The 19196-nt window shown below is 34.5% G+C and overlaps 1 protein-coding gene across 1 annotated transcript in view; it reads right to left on the bottom strand.

Moving 5' to 3' along the window:
- Positions 1-19196, bottom strand: part of LOC105459397 (pikachurin) — a 115730-nt gene that overhangs the window by 70937 nt on the left and 25597 nt on the right. The window contains exons 4-5 of the mRNA XM_011705378.1: positions 10454-10692; positions 7793-8072 (exon numbers count right to left, since the gene is read on the bottom strand). Coding sequence (XP_011703680.1) covers positions 7793-8072; positions 10454-10692 — 519 coding nt within the window. The remainder of the gene's footprint in view (positions 1-7792; positions 8073-10453; positions 10693-19196) is intronic.

Here is a 19196-nt window from a genome sequence, read left to right on the forward strand (position 1 = left end):
GTATAAGAGACAGCAAATGCAGTTTACAGCTTTCAAAAGAGTAAATCTTTACCTTTAATTTGCTTTTTTGTTGAGCGTTGTACGATTTTTTTTTACCGAGTTATTTAACATTAAAGCAAAAATGGTCCTTTTTGCTTCAATTGAATAACTCGGTGAAAAAAATCGTACAACGCTCAACAAAAAAGCAAATTGAAGGTAAAGATTCACTCTTTCGAAAGCTGTAAACTGCATTTACATGCGCTTTTTAATTCGCGCTATGGAACTTGTCAAAGTTCGTAAACAATTTTGAGCTTCGTTGGGTCTCCTTTTCTATCCGTGTAATTCCATGAAAGATCAGTAGGATCGTTTTCTAAAGTACCGATTTGGAAAGTAGAGATTTCAAGCTGTAAAATGCTTTTTTGAACATCTCGATACAATCATTTTTGACAAAGTTAAAAATCTCTTGAATTTTGCCTATTTTTGGAGGGTAGAGTAAGTGATATATGCTTTAATTTTGTTGAGAAGTGTATATTGTTTTACAATTAGTTAAAAATAGCTATTTATTAAGTAGGAGCAGTGGCGACTTAAATAAGATTCAATTTGATACAATAGATTTAACAGTGCATGGTACGTTATTTTAGTCGCTTTATTTATTAAAAACTAGTCGGTAACTACACTATTTTTAAGGTGAATTGAATTAATTTTGATATACATATTTCTCGATTATTTATATAAGATCGCATTGATAAATGTATCAACGTCAAAAATGTAACACCATCACAAGGAACGAACAACGTCAATAAATGAAGTCCAAATCGAAAATGTGTCAATCAATTAAACTAACTTTATTTCAACTATTTTATTCACTTATCCATTATTTGGCCTTTATTTATTATTCTACCATTTTTCTCTCTTTATTATTTTGAATCAATAATACGTCATTTTATCGAAACTGATTACGTTGTAGTTCGTGACTTTGACTAGCTGGAAATTATTCATGAATTCGATTAACGAGCATGTAGTCGGATACCTGGGTACCTATACGAGATAGCCGGTCGATACTGAAAGCATGGTGTAATACAATTAGATTTGCTATTCTAAAGTATACTTTTCCAAAGCAACGAGAAATCCTGTCGTATTGTAGGATGTTGAAGGTATCAAATTTAATTTGTGAAAGTGAGAAACAGAGAAAGTAGAAGAGAGAATTAAGAACAAATTCTAATTTTAAGAAACAATTACAATCAACATGTACATTTAAAAGTATAAATTCAAGATAGTTTATATAGAGCTAATGAAAAATTCACATATCTAAATTCGCTCACTTATCGTTTTTTTTTTAATTATTATTAAAAAGATATGTGTTAATCATATTTATTATTTGAAAAATAAGCATTTCAGCCAGTTAAAGTTACGAACTACCTATAATAAATTCAACGTAATCAGTTTTGATAAAATGACGTTTATTGATTTATAGCAAAAATAGACTTATTATTAGCAATTTCGCTGAAGTTGTTGAAATATCGATTCAATCGCGTCGCTAGGATTATTCAATTGTTCACGATCAGATTGCAACAGGCTACTCAATCAAATCTTTCAGAACAGAGGTTCCATTCCTTTTAGGCAAGAGGAAAAGGAGAATTTAACGCTTCGAAACACATTACGTTGTATTAAAAATGCAACAGGCTGCTCGTCTAACATTCACTTTCGACGAGACAGCGCTAGACTCAACTTTTTATAGATTTTTTTACCTGAAAGCGTTACAAATTTTTTATAGTAGCTTACTGACAGACCAAATAGTGAATAAATGACGTTTCAAACAGTTCAGAGCATCTACGTTATATACAAAAGAAAAAACAAATCTGTAACCACTTTGATTTTATAAATAATAATACGCCAGCTCATGGTTTGTGTGCTTTCGAAAAATTGTACCAATTTATGTCGGAACTTGTTAAGTCTGTCCGTTTTATTGTTACGCGCGCATGATTTTGAAAACCGGCGATATGTAGCGATTTTACAATTTTACACAATAAATTCTAGATAAATAATAAAAAGAGGGAAGTTATGAAAGCCATCGTGGCTTCTATTAAAATATTTTCGATTAGATTGCATTTCTCTTAGTAGAAGATCAGCTATTCTGCATTTCAATCGCCCTGACAAACTGACACTACAATTATCCTATCCGACATTCGAACCTTCGTGTTTTCCCTCCGGCTTAATGGAATAGAGATCGCACAATTAGGAAGGCGCGATTTATCCGCAAACAGCAAGAATTTAACGACATTTGGGCCGGGCTCTCTGTCCGGTGTTACAATGCCCACTGGAGACGCGCGCGGTTAATCTGCTTAATCTAGCGTGTGGAACGCCATTTTGGCGATGCGCCAATCTCACCGGATTTCGTCCGGGCCCGGCCGGCCGGCCGGCCGGGTTCTCCAGTGGCCGAAGATCATCGTAACCGTAGTATAATGGCACTGCGTCGTGCGGAATGGTCGGCAATTGCCCGACGATTGCTTTTGAAAGAGGCGATGATTGCCCGTTCTTTGGGTACTTTCCTCGATAGTCCTACGCTTGTTATATTCCTGAGAGCGTGCTAGCGAGAAGATATTGTAATGATTTGTTCTTCTATTGACTCTCAGATTACTGTAATTTCTATTTTACGTACATATGTATGACAATTCCGAATTATGTTATTATAATTATTAATATAGAATTTTTTATTTTTGTAGAAAGAGTGATATTATAAGACTTGCTGATACAGTTACAATGTGTATGTATGCAGTTTTGCTGTGACAACAAGATTCTTTTTCTCCGTATATCCGGTGTGAAGTAATTAACGCATTCTCTCGGCATACTCCTCATCGCCATTCAAAATATTATAAAAAGGTAGATAATATGACGCTATTGTCCGGGAAGCGGATTCCGGTTTTGGCTAAAATGGCACGGAAGTTCCGTTGATTTATGTCCGGTTGTAACGAGGAAGAGAGAAGGGCGGCAGCTGCGAAAAAATAATTCTTCCGCTCATCGCGCCGCGTGCGCAGCTTCAACCGTGACATAAATCACAGCAAAGCCGCCGTCTCTCACACCTCCGCGATGGCGGACGGATGATGCGGAATTACCGAGCTGCACTTTGTAATATTAAAAGTCCGGATAATGTATCACTATTAAAATGTAGCAGCCTGAAGTTACGTCTCGACGGCAGCTGCAAGTAAATTTTTGTTTCCGTGCTAAGCCGTCGGAGATACTATTTTCGCGTTTAAATAGTAGAAGAAATTGCAGTTTATCCTTATACATTTTACGTTTCGCTTTCACATTTATTATTTGGATAACGCGTGAAATTTATCATTATTAAATATCCGTTCTGCCAGACCATTGTTTTGCCGATCTTAATTCTGCGATACGTGATTTATTACGAGCGAATATTCCCGCGGCGTAATTAATTGCGGTATATATATATTTGCAAACGTAATTATTATTACTTAAGCTTGACATTTCATTTGCGGTTTTCTTCTGATTAAAAACTAGAAGCAAGATGTAATTTAATCCTGCTGTATCCTTTTATGACAATTTTGGAATATCATAAAAATATATATCTTACAAACATATATCTTTTAGAATATTATGTAGAATATTTTTTATCTATCTTAAATCAAATGGAAAGTTTGTTCCGTTTTTACTGACATCAGTATAAATACAAAAAAAAAGAACAAACTTTCCGCCAATTCAATATTTTTATTTTTACGTAAAGAAATTTTTACTATAAGTGAATAACAAAATTGAGTTGGACAATAATTGATGTACAGACTTAATAATTTATTCGAATTGACTCATTTTGTAAAAACATGTTCTTTTTCTTCTTCTTAGTTGTTAACATGATCCGGGTATCATGACACCCTCAACACCCTATTTCTGTGGTGTTCGTTATTTACAATTTACACAGGTATACGGGACTTACAGTTTTTAACGCTAGTTTCAAACGCCCTAATTAGAGGGGCAAGATATACTCTCGATGGTTTGCAATTGCCTTCCGAGAGGTGGCGATCAAATAAAAATTCGATATTTTTGATCGGATTTGAATCCGGGTTTTCGGCACAGAAAGTAGACGCATAACTCTCTGCGCCACGATCGCCTAAAAACATGTTACAGGTTCGTAACTGATGCATTTTACCAGAGTTTATCAGTATCTGCTATACTGATTGTATTGCATTTGCCGTTTTTTTGACTCCAGGCTGACGGTCAATATTTTTAATGCGCAAATATTCGTAGTTTGGATTTCTTGCCGACAACGGGCGTACTCGCATTCGGAAGAATAAATATTTATATGTATAAACGGGAACCGAGAGCGCGGTGTGCAGTGGGCGTCGTTGATAAAATAAATTAAGCTCGTTAGATCTTGCTCAGAGAATCAACGAGGACGACTCGGTTTGCAGGTCGCGTTTGCTTTAAACCTTCGCAAGCGGAATTAACTGGCAGGCAACGCCCACCTCGTGGTTTTACCCCAAGCCGCTCAGCGAGGCTTAATTTGGCCACGCCGAATAACAAGGTGGCGAATAATCCTGTACTAGGTCAATATAAAACAAGCCTCTTGTAACACGATGCATTCAGAGTACGAATGTAGAGAGGTATCGCTCGCAATCAAAATGCCTGCCGTGTAAATTGTGGACGTTTGATTTGTGCATGTGTCGTGAAAATCCGACGTTGTTACAGTTGTTGCTGTATTAGTAACAGACAACGAGAGAAAGGCAACAATACAATTTAATTATTGTGTTGTCGCTTATTATTACGTTGCGCATAAGAGCACAAGAAATGTGTAATATAAAATATGCATAACAGTTCTGTAGAAGCTCCTTTAAATTATTTTCTCATTGAAAAAAATTTTATTTATTTAGTAGAGCGCTATTTAAAATATTTAGAAAATTAATTGTAATAAATTAAAATATATTAAGTATCAAATGTATAATACGCATGTCGAATAAATAAAATACGTAAAAATATATTACACAAACATGATGTTATGAAATATTAAGATATAGCTTTTTAATATTTTATTTTAATTATGCCGTTAACGATTAATTAATATTATATATTAATTAGAAGGGGGTAAACAAATAATTATTAATATAAGTTAGAAATCCAGCCGAACACAGTGGAAATGAAGTAATGTAATAAAAATTAGAAGGGGGTAAAAAAATAATTATTAATATAATAATTACTTATATTTAATTATTAATATTTAATATATAATAATTATTTTTTTACTCCCTTCTAATTTTTATTATATTACTTCATTTCCACTGTGTCGGCTGGATTTCTAACTCTGCTTATACTAAGCAGAAGCGTTATTGACTCGCGTAAATAAAAGCGGAATAAGCGCTCTTAGCAAAGGTAGATGCGAAAGCATGAAGCGAATGTATAAAGTGAAAGGATATCCGACATTTCGTATGAATAATCTTTTGCTTTTACTACAAAGCATTTGCTTTCTGTTGTGTATACTTGTAAGCACCATCATTCTCGGAACTAGCATCAATAACGTAGCCACGCAACGTATACAAGGAATTATAATATACAATTCGTACAATGTACAACTCTTTACCGTTCATATATTTTTTTCAGAATTTTCTGTAATTCTCCAATCACATCAGCAATAAATTAATTTAAAAAAGCAAACAATGATAATATCTTTTTACGTATTATTGATATTTTTACTGCGATGAATAAAAACGAAAACGTGTACGTTGCCCGTGCATGTATTTATTTGCTTTATGACCTACTTCTTTTTTAATTATACGTTGTATATAATAACTGTATTTTGTATGCATAACATTTCAAAATATTTTATCGTAATCCGCAAAAAAATTCAAATATATATTTTACATCACGTCTTGGATGAAGAAATCAGTCTGATGCAAATTTAATGCGGCTGCGGTTAATTAGACCGCTGTGAGGTATCGTTTCAGTTTAATCATTTCGGGATAAGCGATCGCATTGTACCGCTTGTCGTGAGAGAACTAGATGAATGTTTGCCATATCATAATTCTTGCATCGATCCGCGTCATATACGGAAACTGCACGATAAAACACTCAAATATTGAGGCGTAAAACATACTTCAAACTACGAACCATCGATCTCCCCTCGCAATTTTTCTGCCGCTTAATCCCGTGCAATCCCATGATGCAATATAAACCACTCTGCAAGATTAAACCGAATATCGAGCAGCTTAATCCGTACATTTCGAACGCTTATAGTTTTCGGCGGAAACGAAGATCGATACATGGCCGATAAGACAAGGAATGTATGTTTTATTCGTTTATTCGGCTGCGAAGATAATCTTTCTTTATTTATCGCGTGCTAGTTAAACGCGAAATTTCGAAAATTGATATCTACAGTAGATTTGGATGGGTCTTGACGCTACGTATTGTCTCGCTTTGTTATCTATAAAATGTCAATAAATTGGTGAATCAGTCCAGTTATTGGTTTGATATTGATAATGCTGATGTAGGTATTGACTTTTTTTCAAATAAGCATCTCTGTTTTCATTCGTTTGGAAATCGCAAGTATCGGAAGTACCTACAGTATTGATTGGGGGATTATCGTTACATAAAGCGTTGTCTTGAAAGTTTGTAATGTGTCATTCTACTGTTATCGAATTACGATAATAGAAGGAAAGGAAGTAAAGTGAACAATTCCTGTACACTATGATCGCGAAAACTCGACGAGACAGGTTCATACGTCATCAGAAACTTTGTTATCGATCCCGACTTTGTTATCTCTTCTGCGCTATGAATCGCGCTCAACCAGCTGTTTAATTGTTTAATTTAATTTTTCGTCGTCTCTGAAAGTTACGGCAAACCGATAACAGCAGAATTGGTGTTTTATATCTTAACGATAACGAACAAGTCGTTAACAGAGAGTCATTTGTGTGCAGAGCTTAAATTGAGGCGTTCGAGTAATTCCTCCTCATCTCGTCTCGATGCTCGTGATTCAAGATGGCTGATGGCACGATGGCAAACTTCCACTCGTGTGTACGCCATCGGCAATTTACATTTCCGTGACGTGACGATGGATCTCCGAGAGATCTTCGAGAGCGTTTAACGTTATTCGCCGGACAGCGCGCGCGCGCGCGCGTCGCAGCGGGCATCTCAAAGGGTTAAAAGTTTGAGATTACCGGGAGCGCCCCGCACGAACGAGCTTCCTGGGAGTTTCCGTAAAGCAACCAGGTGCAAACAGATCTGATCGCCTCGAATGCAGGGGAACTCTCGGGACCTCGAGGCGAAAACAGTACTCTTTCGACTTAGATGCCGTAAGTTTTGCGCGGAACAAAGCAGAGGGGCTGAAGGAGAGGAGGGAGAGGGGCGACCGATGATGAGCAAGTTTTCAATTCTTCGAACCTCGTCGGTCGCAGGACCGCCCTTCCATCTTAAGTTTACTTTCGCGAAAAGAATCACTCGTCGACATCTCGCGTCGATCTTACTTGTTTATTGAGCTTAACTTTGCACGTTTCTGAATACATTTCTTTCCATCTATAAACGTTGTACGAGGGAACGACAGATAAAAGATTTGCGCGCGACATTTGATAGCGTTACTTTCTGCCCTTTCGTGGAAATACCGCTTTTTGAAGGAATGAATTTCTCGAAGCAAAACATTATAATAAAATCAGTATCTCGACACACGACGTTTTCTCGCCTTTCTTTTCGACGCAGGGCATTGTAAATGCAAATTTGTTATTTAACCAACGCGAAAATCCTTGTATATATTATTCATGGAATAGATAAAAAGACAAAGAAGAGATAAGATAAAAAAAAACAAAATATCACTTACCGAGCTGACAACGATCTCCACCTCTTCCGAGAGGACACTGGCATCTCTGCCTGAATGTTCCGTGCTTCCGTCTGAGGTTCACGGTATTGCCCTCGAGATCCACGGCACCGTCGTCGTCGTCGTCATCGTCGTCGTCTTCTTCTTCGATCACATCGACTTCATCTCCGCGTGATTGCTCGATATAACAATTTCCAGCTGGTCCGCAGTCCAAGGAACACGCTGGCTCAGTGCTCACGATGCTCTCCATCGTGGATGGCAGTTTTTGCTCCAGATTTGGGCCCTGAATATCCACGGGAACAAGAAATGTCATCACCGGTTTCATATTGGATTGCTCCGTATCGGTTTGCACGTATAAAAATTGGGATTTAACGTGGAGAAGAAACTGAATAAGCCAAAGAAAAGAAACCAATTTTCTGTTATGCTTATTTACGTTTCTATGCGTTTAGAATTCAAAGTAATTGCAACATTGCAACATTTTTAACTATTTATTTCCAACTACCCCCTTTTGTAATTTTATGTTGTAGTATCCTCTTTTGACACATGTCATTAAATTGTGAAATTACGTTTCTCAATTAAATCATTCGGAAATATTCACAATACCGTATTTAACAGAGTGTCAAGTACCACATTTATCATAATTAACCTGTCTGCATCAACAAGCATAATTTTCCCGCAGGGATGACTGATCCGCACAGTCATTTGGGCTTAGCAAACCCACGAACCCGAGCTCAATACACTGCGGACTATTATATACATATATATAAGGCACACGACATACACACACACGACACACACACACACACACACACACACACGCGCGTGTATTTATAAATGATAATACAGTGAATCATTGAAAAAAGTAGAAGCAAAATATATCTTGAAACAAAGTAGAATAATTGAGAAAACTGGATGATGCATATGTATTAAAAAATTTTATTAAATTAAGAAACTAACTTTAAGGAAACAGCGTCATTTGTGAAGCATAAATGTCATATCAATTTATACCTTAAATAAAAAAATTTTACAAAAGATATGCTTGATATGCTTGAATAAAAGATAGGTTAAAGAAAGTTTTGTAAAGGCGTGTTTTTCGCATAATTTCGAGCATAACAATGTGATGAAAGTATTATATATGAGTAAGCAGCCAAAGAGAAGATCAGAAGAGAATATTATTTATGGGTTGACCCGTTTTCTGACATCCGCCTCATCATTTATTGATCTCTGCTTGCTGTTGTCGATTCAGGGCCAAGAAATTTTCAGAAATAATGGGGTAACCTACTGCATGTTAAGGAAGCTGCAACGGATGTGAAGTACCTGTTGCACGACTCATGTTTTTTATTTGAGGAGGCTTTTGAATAAAGATTGGCCTAGAGAAGCTGCGAATTTCTTATGCTTAATGCCGAGACTTGCGAAATATTACATTTATTTACTTATTCGGAAAAGGAAAATTACCCGAGAAAGGGCTGAGTTCACACATTATATCGGTTTGATCAAACAGCGCGTGTTAATTTGATGTCATCAAAATTTCCGTGTCAATTCAATTTTATTAAATTTTAATGATCCCGCGTAATCAATCACAATGTTAATATTCATTTGCAATAATTTCGGTTAATTTCTATCAGTTGATATACATTTTACATTTTAGTAAAATAATAAATTAACTTATATCGATGTTTATCTCTCTCCATTTCACCTTTAATTTAATTTTGCTGTCGTTGCGATAGAAGGAAACATTTCAATATTTAAAAAGTGAACTCATTGCACGCGGTGCAAAACGATATAGATACAAAATCTTATATTCTTTAACATCAACAATCAATCGGATCGAATCCTTAATCTCGTCATACAAAACTTTACATTACTTTAGGTGTATCGGGTATATTAATTCTAGTTCAAAGGAAGATTCCTCAGTGGAGAACATTCCGGTTTTGTGCCCGATTTCATGTAATCGCTATTTCTATACCTCGCACATAGACACATATACCCATTTATGTCCCTTTATGGAATGTTCTATTCTGGAGTGCTTAACCCAAAGACAATGTTCAATCGATTTCTCTCCATTTAGTGCGAACAGTGACGGCACGTGGACATATCGATCAATTAAATCTTTGCAGTTAGTGTGAACTCTTGCGATATTGACTATTCCTACGTACGGTATCGAATATTTGCTCTGAATCAATAGAACTAACAATAAGTTGGAATTCGTATTCACAATCGTGTCGATCAGTCAAATCTTAAAGTACATATACAAAGCTAAATATATGCTACCTCAAACAACCGCGTTTAAATTATATTTTATTAAATTTTGTATCAAAGAAACATTGATAAAATATAATATAATGAATAATTGTCAACACATGACATTAAAAAACTACTACATTATGTAGGTACACTACATTGATTAATAACAAGATTAATAAAATCCAAGACTTGTTAATCGCATTTAACGTTAACACATCGCGGATGTACTTTGCTCAAATAAAACAGTATAGCTGCCCCGACATCGTCTTATCGTATTTTTATTATAGATCAAAGACCTTAGATTTTTCACCGAACGCCCCCCTGGAATCCTACATAACAAATGATCGCAGAGAACAAAATGCAAACACTTACAGGAGCAATACGACAAGCTAACCCGGAAAATATGGCGAATAATGTTACCTGAGACGTGGCGCGCAGCTCGATCCGGTCCGCGCCGTTCGCCTCGTTTATCTTCGTCGCGTTCACGGTGGAATTCTCGGCTGGGGCATCCAGATGTATCGTGAAGGTGGCACCGCGCATATAAAGGATGTCTTCGACCGCATCCTCGTCATCCGCGTTGTCCGCGTTCGCCTCGTCGCTCTCGGCCTCGTCAACGAGGTCGCCGAGCTCGCTCGTCGATGGCGATGTCGAGTTGAGTTCTGCAACGGAATAGTCGCGTTCGTTCTGTTAGAAAAACCGTCGGGGGCAAGCCTGGAATATCGAATAAGCCGACGAAATAACACTGTTGTCTGTCAGAATCGTTTTTACAGAAAATTGACGTCGACAAAAAAAATTATCGAAATTCGAGATTTTTTTTTTTATTATTGCCTCTTTTTCGTTATTCCCATTAATTTTCATTGTGTGTGCCTATTATCGCGGGAATGATATTTTCTGACAGTTTTACACCGCTTGGTAGTTACAATAATTGTGTAACATAATATTATCTTTGTTACTATAATTTTCCCTCAAATATTGGAAAATTTGTTACGTAACAAATGTACGTACATGTGTATGTTGTGCGCCATTTATATCATTTATAAATTTGTCAAAAAATTAAACTCTGTTTATTTAATAAGTTATTATTAAAATATTTGAAATCCTGAAATGAAATCCAAATAGATGAAATATGCAAAAAAAGTAATCAAAAACGCATTAAACGAGAAAAAAACTTTTGCAAATAATTACGAACCTAATAAAAGATGGTATGAATTTTTACGCCATCTCGACTTCAATCTTCAAATCACTTTATCTAGCTATCAGAACCGGGCGCAACTAATTATTCATTACAGCGTACCATGAAAGTGCAATTTTTCCATCCCATTTGATAACAAATTGCTCTATTAATTCAAAAAGAAAATAGAATACTAATGGAGCTTGGCATTCGTCATCTTGCATCTATAATTTAAAATATCCTAATATAGCAATAATCAATGAATAGTATATAACTCATTAATATTAATATAATTATAATATATAATATATAATCATAATATATGATAAATAATTATAATATAACTTCGCTGAATTCAGATTCGAATATCTGCACACGGTTGCACACGATTCTTGTGTTTATTTATGATGCGAAATAAACGAAACGCGACAATCGGGACAAGTTCTACTTTGCGTAGGGGAGACCGGAGCTATTTGGGACACTTTTTATTCTTTTACTTCTCCTGAATTCTGTATTTATAAAAAAAAATGTGTTACACTGTTTGAAAAGTTGAACCTTACCCTTCATAATGCCGTTATAGATTGATCACGGAATTGTACTTGCTTTGAACTTATAAATAAAAATGTCGACTAGTGCGAAACACAGGATGTCGGAGTTTACTTTTACTGTCCATGAAATATATTTTTCATTGCTACGACAACAATACGACGCCAACGAAACTTTGTCAGCAGCATTGCTTTATTAGGATACGTTCACAGTAATTACGGTGAATTTTTAACATGTACCCATAAAGAGATATTTCCTTTGTCTCGAATAGCCCCGTATGTGTCCCAAATAGCCCCGGTCTCCCCTACTCATATGCGATATCGAAAACTGAGTTCATCGAAGTTACAAAAAAAAAAGCGATATTATATAGAATCTATCTCTAACGTAATATGTGACGTAGAGAGATTAATACATTTAGCGATATCAGAATCTCGTAAAATATTATAAATAGGGTTTCTCCTAATAGCACCATGTCTCTTCTATCAATCTTGATCCTTATCTGAACGCGCGACGCATTCGTTAAGAATCCATGAACTGTTGCGCAGCCAGTTGCACGACCAGTTCACTGCACATGCAACTGGCGCGACGGCGGTGGCGGTACCGAGGTGAAGGGTCGTTAAGAACTTATCCGTTGGTCACACATGAATTTCCACGTGTGTAGCACACACGAGTAGTTATGTTGGCGTAGTGGATAGCGCTCGTCGATTCGAGTTCCTTGAACGCTGACCAAAACTCGCTTACACCGTCTATGTTGCCATAGACGAGAACGGAGAAACGTGGGATATGCATGCATGAGAGAGAGAGAGAGAGGGGGGGGAGGGGGAAGAGGAAGGAAAAGGGTGAGAGAGAGAGAGAGAGGAGGGGAGGGGGAAGAGGGAGGAAAAGGGTGTGTGTGTGAGAGAGAGAGAGAGAGAGAGCGAACGAGCGAGGGCGAGGACCAAAGCCCAGCATTGGATCGCTCGAGGCAAGCTCGCGATACCGAACTTCGGGACGCTTACGCTTGCAGGTCGCCCTGTCGGTGTAAGCCGCGCACAACTACGTGCGCCGCATCGGAAATTCGTGTATAGCGTTAATTTGGTTATTACCGGGCTTGCGGAATAATAACGCCGGCCAGCGAACGCGACCAGCGAGGGCGGCGGCGGCGGCGGCGGCCGCGGCGGTGGTGGCGGCAGTATCGAAAGTCACCGTCGAAACGAGAGATGCATGGCGCATGGGGATCGATGCCACCGGGATAACGCGGGGTTTCGGACTCCGTATTGGATTTCGTTTTTTCGGGGAGAATTTATTTGCGCCGGGCGCGCATAGCGCGAACTATGTTGCGCTCCGTACATCGTGTTTTCGGAGCAAAAAGCCATCGGTGATTCCGCAGAAACTTGAAACAGTCGGCCGGTAACTTGCTGAATATGTAACGTAATATTCTTCATGAATAAAATCGATGAGTTCGCCGCCACCTTTGCCGGTTCACGAACTGGTCGGAGGGTTGCGACCTGTCAACACTCGTATGAAAAAAAACGACCCTTTTCAAAATTTTTCGAACATCGCTGTTATGTATACGATACGTATAAAAATTTGTTCATCACGTGCAGCGCTGTTTTTGACATTCTTTCGAAGATGTATGCTTTCATATTTTAAGCTCTTCTTAACTGTTTTAGCTTACTGATCTAATAATTATAATAACAACATTCAAAATAATAATGGTATTGTTTACAATATATAATAGATATATTCGATATATAAATTTTTAATAACTCAATTCCGATACACAGATTATTATTTGTGTAAACACCACCAACAGCGCTTGCAAACAATTGTAGCAATTACTCAATAGCAACTACTTCGTCCGAAAGCTACCATCTTTCGAGAGGACACTTGACTGATTTCTTTTCAACGAGGTTTTTGTTGTGCGCCAAGACTTCTGCCGCGATACCTGCCAGTGGATCAAGTGGCGAGCAAGCTCCGGCATTTAATCCCCGGGCATTTAAAATTTATTAGGCCTGTCGTACACGAAGCTTCCACTGCCAGGTGAATGCCTCTTGAACTTGCTTAAATTCAAAAGCCTTTGGCGAGCCATTTTTATTCAAATGACGCTTGATAGACCTTAATTGATGCTAATCTCAGTTTTATCGATTCACAAAATTTTGCCGTGTCCCGAAACGCAGTGCAAAGGCGAAGGTTTATCTTCGACAATGTGAGAAAAAAATAAAAAAAATGTAACTTACAATTAGATAAAAATTTTATCTTAAATGTATATGATTTATATTATATGTGTCTTCATATATTTTATAATATTAAATATAAATTTTTTTAGATTAAATTTATTGAAATTTTTTTTCTCTATAATTTTAATTAAGATTAACACAATTTATTGGGTAAAATTTAAATAAAATGTAAAAATCTATAAAAATAAATTAAAAATTGTGACAGAAATCCTATATTTTATCGAGATAAGATTATTTTCGATAAGATAATTTATACGTTTTTAAACTGTGATATTATCGATAATATAATATTTTTTTATGAATTATAATTACAAATAAACTGTAACTAAAAATAGTTGCTTACGAAAAATATGTAAAAGATTATAATGATAAAATCTAAAACATTAAAATGTTACAATGCGTATGGATGACCTACATACACACACGCGCGTGCGCATTACAATAGTACTAAAATAGAATCTATCGCGGGAATCCACTTTAATAGTCGCGATAAGCAAAATTCTGCTGTACGTTTCCAAGTTATATTGAGTGTGACACACTTGTAGTAATAATTATTTAAGTCACGTAAAAAGAAATAGCGCTTTATAATTTATATTCATAGCAGAAATACAGTTTATTGACAAAGTAAAATAACTTTCATGAAATAATTCGAAGACTGAAAAACTGATCGAGATAGCGCAGAGAAAATAGATTAATTATTAATGGATTAATTTTGAATTCAAAAATTGAATATGAGGAAAACTTTTTACATTTTTAATCAGATTTTTACCTACGCTATTATAAGAAAGATCACAATTAAATTATTAGAATAAATTCCATTTGTTAGATCGTGATCTAACAAAACTTATAGCAGTCACATCTTATTACGAGAATATTAGTCCAATCAGACGTTACAATCCTGAATTTGCGCGGTGCAAAAATCACTGGTGAAATGTTGATTTTCGCGAATTAAGGTTGAAACGACTCTTGAATTCAAAATGAAGCTCGAAATGCATTTCGAGCATTACGCCTCGCAATGCGAGGAAGGAGGCGAAAGCAAAATTGCACATAGCTGCTCATAGTGTGCACAGCGCTGGTATATCCACCATATTTAAAAAACCTTAAGAGTTCGAGGCAGCAGGCAGTTGGAGTATTCCTAAAACTTCGACAATTCCGATCGGAACGCGTTTGCAGAGTCGATTTAGAAAGGATGCTTGTAGTGGTGCGCGTTCCAAGGCGGGCCTTAATGGTGTTATTAAAGAAATGGCGATCAAAACGATCGAGAGATCGTCGACGTTACGACAAACGAACGAACGAACGAATAGACGAACGAACTATTAGCAATCAATATTAATGTTGATGACTGTTACGTTACATTTATGGTACCGCATATCTTTGTAAACAGACGTAAAATTTAAGTTTTTCGAGAACTGAAAAAAAAGAGTTATAGAAAATATTTTCTTAATTCTTACATTTGACACTTGAGTGTCCTACGACATACATCTCTACAATTTCTTGCTCATAATTAATGAGAACAATTTCGCAGATTTTCGTTTAATATTTAATTTTTTATCAAAATTTGTTTGTTTATTAATGTTAAATACAAACATTTATTATTGTTAAATACAAACATATATGTAGCAGTGTTAATTAGGCTCAAGTTTTACTCTTTCAATTTAAATAAGATTACTTCGTTATTATTACTATAAATAATCGATTTTTAGTTTTCGATAAAATCATAAATTTTGATTATATAGTGTAATCGAGGGTTAGTAAATATTTGGTACCTACTCGAATAATACTACATTTGTTGTACAATAATATCGCTAATGAATTGCACACATACCGCGCGCAATGGAAAGCTAATATTAGTGTACATGTTTGAATCGGCATAACAATGACTATTAATCCAATCGTACAGTTCATCATACTTCTCGTAAATAGACAGATAAATGGATAAATCAATACAGACCGTAAAAATAAGACAAATATATTATATAAAAAGCACAATCTAATAACAATTCTTTAATGTTATTCTCATAAAATAAGACACTGATATATTCTAATATTGATCAGTGGTTAGTGCATACATTAATGTATCATGCCAATTAATTTTAATGTCTTTAATATATTAATCAAGGCAGTGTAATTATATAGATGTTTTTGTTTATAGCTATAAGTAGATAAATTTAATTATTCATAATACGACTTGGTCCAATTCCTAATTTTATTGAATAATGGATTAAACATTTAGTAATTAATCTTAATTTAAAATTATTTTTTAATTGAATTGAGTCAAATTTTCTGAGAGTGATCAATTAATGAACTGTTAAATTTTGCAATAAGTATTTAGCATCCACTTAGCTATCATCGATTAGTCGTATAAACATTTCTAGTTCTAGCGGAGTAGTATAGTAATGCACTACATCACTGTCTATTCCGCGCAAATATTTCTCGTGTTCCTTGGGAAATCCCTGGAAAATAGTGTTAATCCCAGCTGCCTAGCGATCTGTCATATGTGGATTTTCACGGTTCAAGTTTCCGAAAAAAACTTTATTAATACTCAAACTTTTGATCAGTTCACGCTCTGATTAAGAAAACTTTCAGAAAGTCAACTTTATGAAATGATACATTTTATTACCTCTTTCCACTTCTCTACAAAGATGAACTTATTATTTATTTTTCGGTTGTTATGGATGTCTTATTGTTCTATTTCGAGAACATTTCGCTTATTCCAAATGGAACTTAACGCTTAAAAATTGCTGAGATATTATAATAGTATTTTGAACATATTATTATAGTTTTGGAACGTATGAAAAATTACTAAGTAATGATTGATAACAGTCTTATTCTTAAATTTGTGAATCGCAAATCACTTTTTAAAGGGATACATCCACGACCTATCTAGCTTTACTAAGTATGAGCTTTACTTAACTTACTACATATGAAAAAGCAGGATAAGGTTAAGTAGGTAAATTACTTTGTTACATTTTATATTACTTTATTTATACTTTAATTTTTCTATTTTTTTTAATTTTTTAACGAATATAATTTTATATTGATTAATTGATAATTTTATAAATCTATTTCTCAAATATGTACATAATGAGATATGTGTACAAAATGCACTTGTTTCCTATTTCTGTTGATGATATCTTTGGTCAACATTGGCGCGTATCATTTTCAGATGCAAGGAGTTTATTTTGAAATTTGGTTTCGATTCCTGCCATCGTTGAAAATTCAACTACATGTTCAGAGTCATGAAAGAACTCGCGCGTGTAAGTTTGCTTTACAGCTAAGCGAAGTGTAATTTATCATTCTAAAATTTTTCGTGACCTACCAAAAATCGCCTCATGATCTATCGGGTGAATAGCGCTCATGCTTTGAGAATCCCTGGTCCATAAAAAGTCCATTTTCTTTGATAAAGACATAAAACGAGAAAAAAAATAACACGTTATTATTAATTAAAGAGTTTGTGTTTAAAATAAAAAATTGTTATCTAATTAAAAATTTTAGAAAAAGAATGGAATCAGATAACACAATATAATATATTTGCAAATAAAATATTATTAACAGTTTTTATCATGCCAAACTATTTACTTGTCAAATAGATTATCTATTGATGGATTATGTGATCAATCAACCAAGGACAACGATATTGAATATCTCTAATAGAATTAATGTCGATTAATCATATATTTACACTTCAGAACTTGCTGATTATCATGACATTAGCATCGACTTAATTTACCGCAAAAACTAATTTATCTTACATGTACAGTGTTGTAATCTTTATAGACAAAAGATGATAAGTATATAAAAGTTTAATTAAGTGATTAAATAGTGGATCAATTAACAAGTGATTAGGAAAAAATGTCCATTGATCCTTTGATCATATAAAACTGTATTTTATAAAATTTGTGAATAAATAAAATTTTATATCTTATTATTCAATAATTCCAATAAATAAAAAAACTACTTGTGGTTGATGAATTGCTAATTGCTAATAATTTACTGATTTTTGTATTAATTAAAAAAAGTATTTTGTATTTATAAAAATGAAGTAATAAAGTAAAAGTGAGAAAAAAATTGATTATTTGCTTAAAACTTTACTTCTTTTTAATCTAAACTTCTCAGTTCTAGCCGTATATGTATACGACCTTCATAACTAAGAGGTTAAAAATTTTTTGAGATTGTTAGATCAAAGGTGGAAGTCCTCAGCATCTTCAAAGTAACGACCAAGTTTGTATGATATAAGTATTTTCTAGGTCAAAAGGAGATAAATTTTATTTTTTCTTTAAGTAAATGTTAAACATTATGCACGACAATAATCCATATAAGTATTGAAACTGATTTGTTGATGAATACGTTTATATATTCCTTGCATTACATTTTTTCCTAATCACTTTTTAATTGATCCACTATTTAATCACCTTATTAAACTTTTACGTACTTATCATCTTTTGTCTATAAAGATTACAACACTATACATGTCAGATAAATCAGATTAACGATCAATTATTAAATGTAAAATTATTTTCTAAAATATTAAATATTACATTACTACCTGATTCCATTAAATCTTTTTTCAAAATTTTTAAATTGGGTAACAATTTTTCATTTTAAACATAAACTCTTAAATTAATGATAATGTTATTTTTTTCTTGTTTTATGCTTTTTCGAAAAAAATGAACTTTTCGTATTGATAACAAATCGATTAGCGTAAAGCTCTAATGTCTGTTTTCATGTCGTAACGCGCGCTACTGCGTACCTAAGACCGTCGTGTTATCATTCGCAGTAACACTTGAGCGAGCAGGTAGTGGTGCGATCCATTCCGCATATCATCCCTTGAAATATGATTATACTCCATGAACAATTAACGATTATCAACCAGTACGACCCAGATAACTATTACAATGAAGTACAATATTTATATAAGCATTCCATTGCACCGACTCCATATCAAAAGAAATATTTTACAAGTTATTCTATTCAAAGTAAGAATCGAATAGCTAGTGAGAATGGAAATTATAATTTGTTTTATGATTTTTTCCGAAAAATAATTCTTTCTTAAAAAACATTTCTTACACTTTGAACTTCTCGTCAATATATAATTTGTTTATCATTTTCGTATTTAATATTCCTACGAAATGATACAAAGTAACGTGGAATAAGAAATCGAAACAATCCAAGTTACGAAAAATACATCATATACTTAATATTATGTATATTTTGTTTATTAATAATA

Source organism: Wasmannia auropunctata, unplaced genomic scaffold (assembly GCF_000956235.1).
Source record: "Wasmannia auropunctata unplaced genomic scaffold, wasmannia.A_1.0 LD336101.1, whole genome shotgun sequence".
NCBI classification, from domain to species: Eukaryota; Metazoa; Arthropoda; class Insecta; order Hymenoptera; family Formicidae; genus Wasmannia; species Wasmannia auropunctata.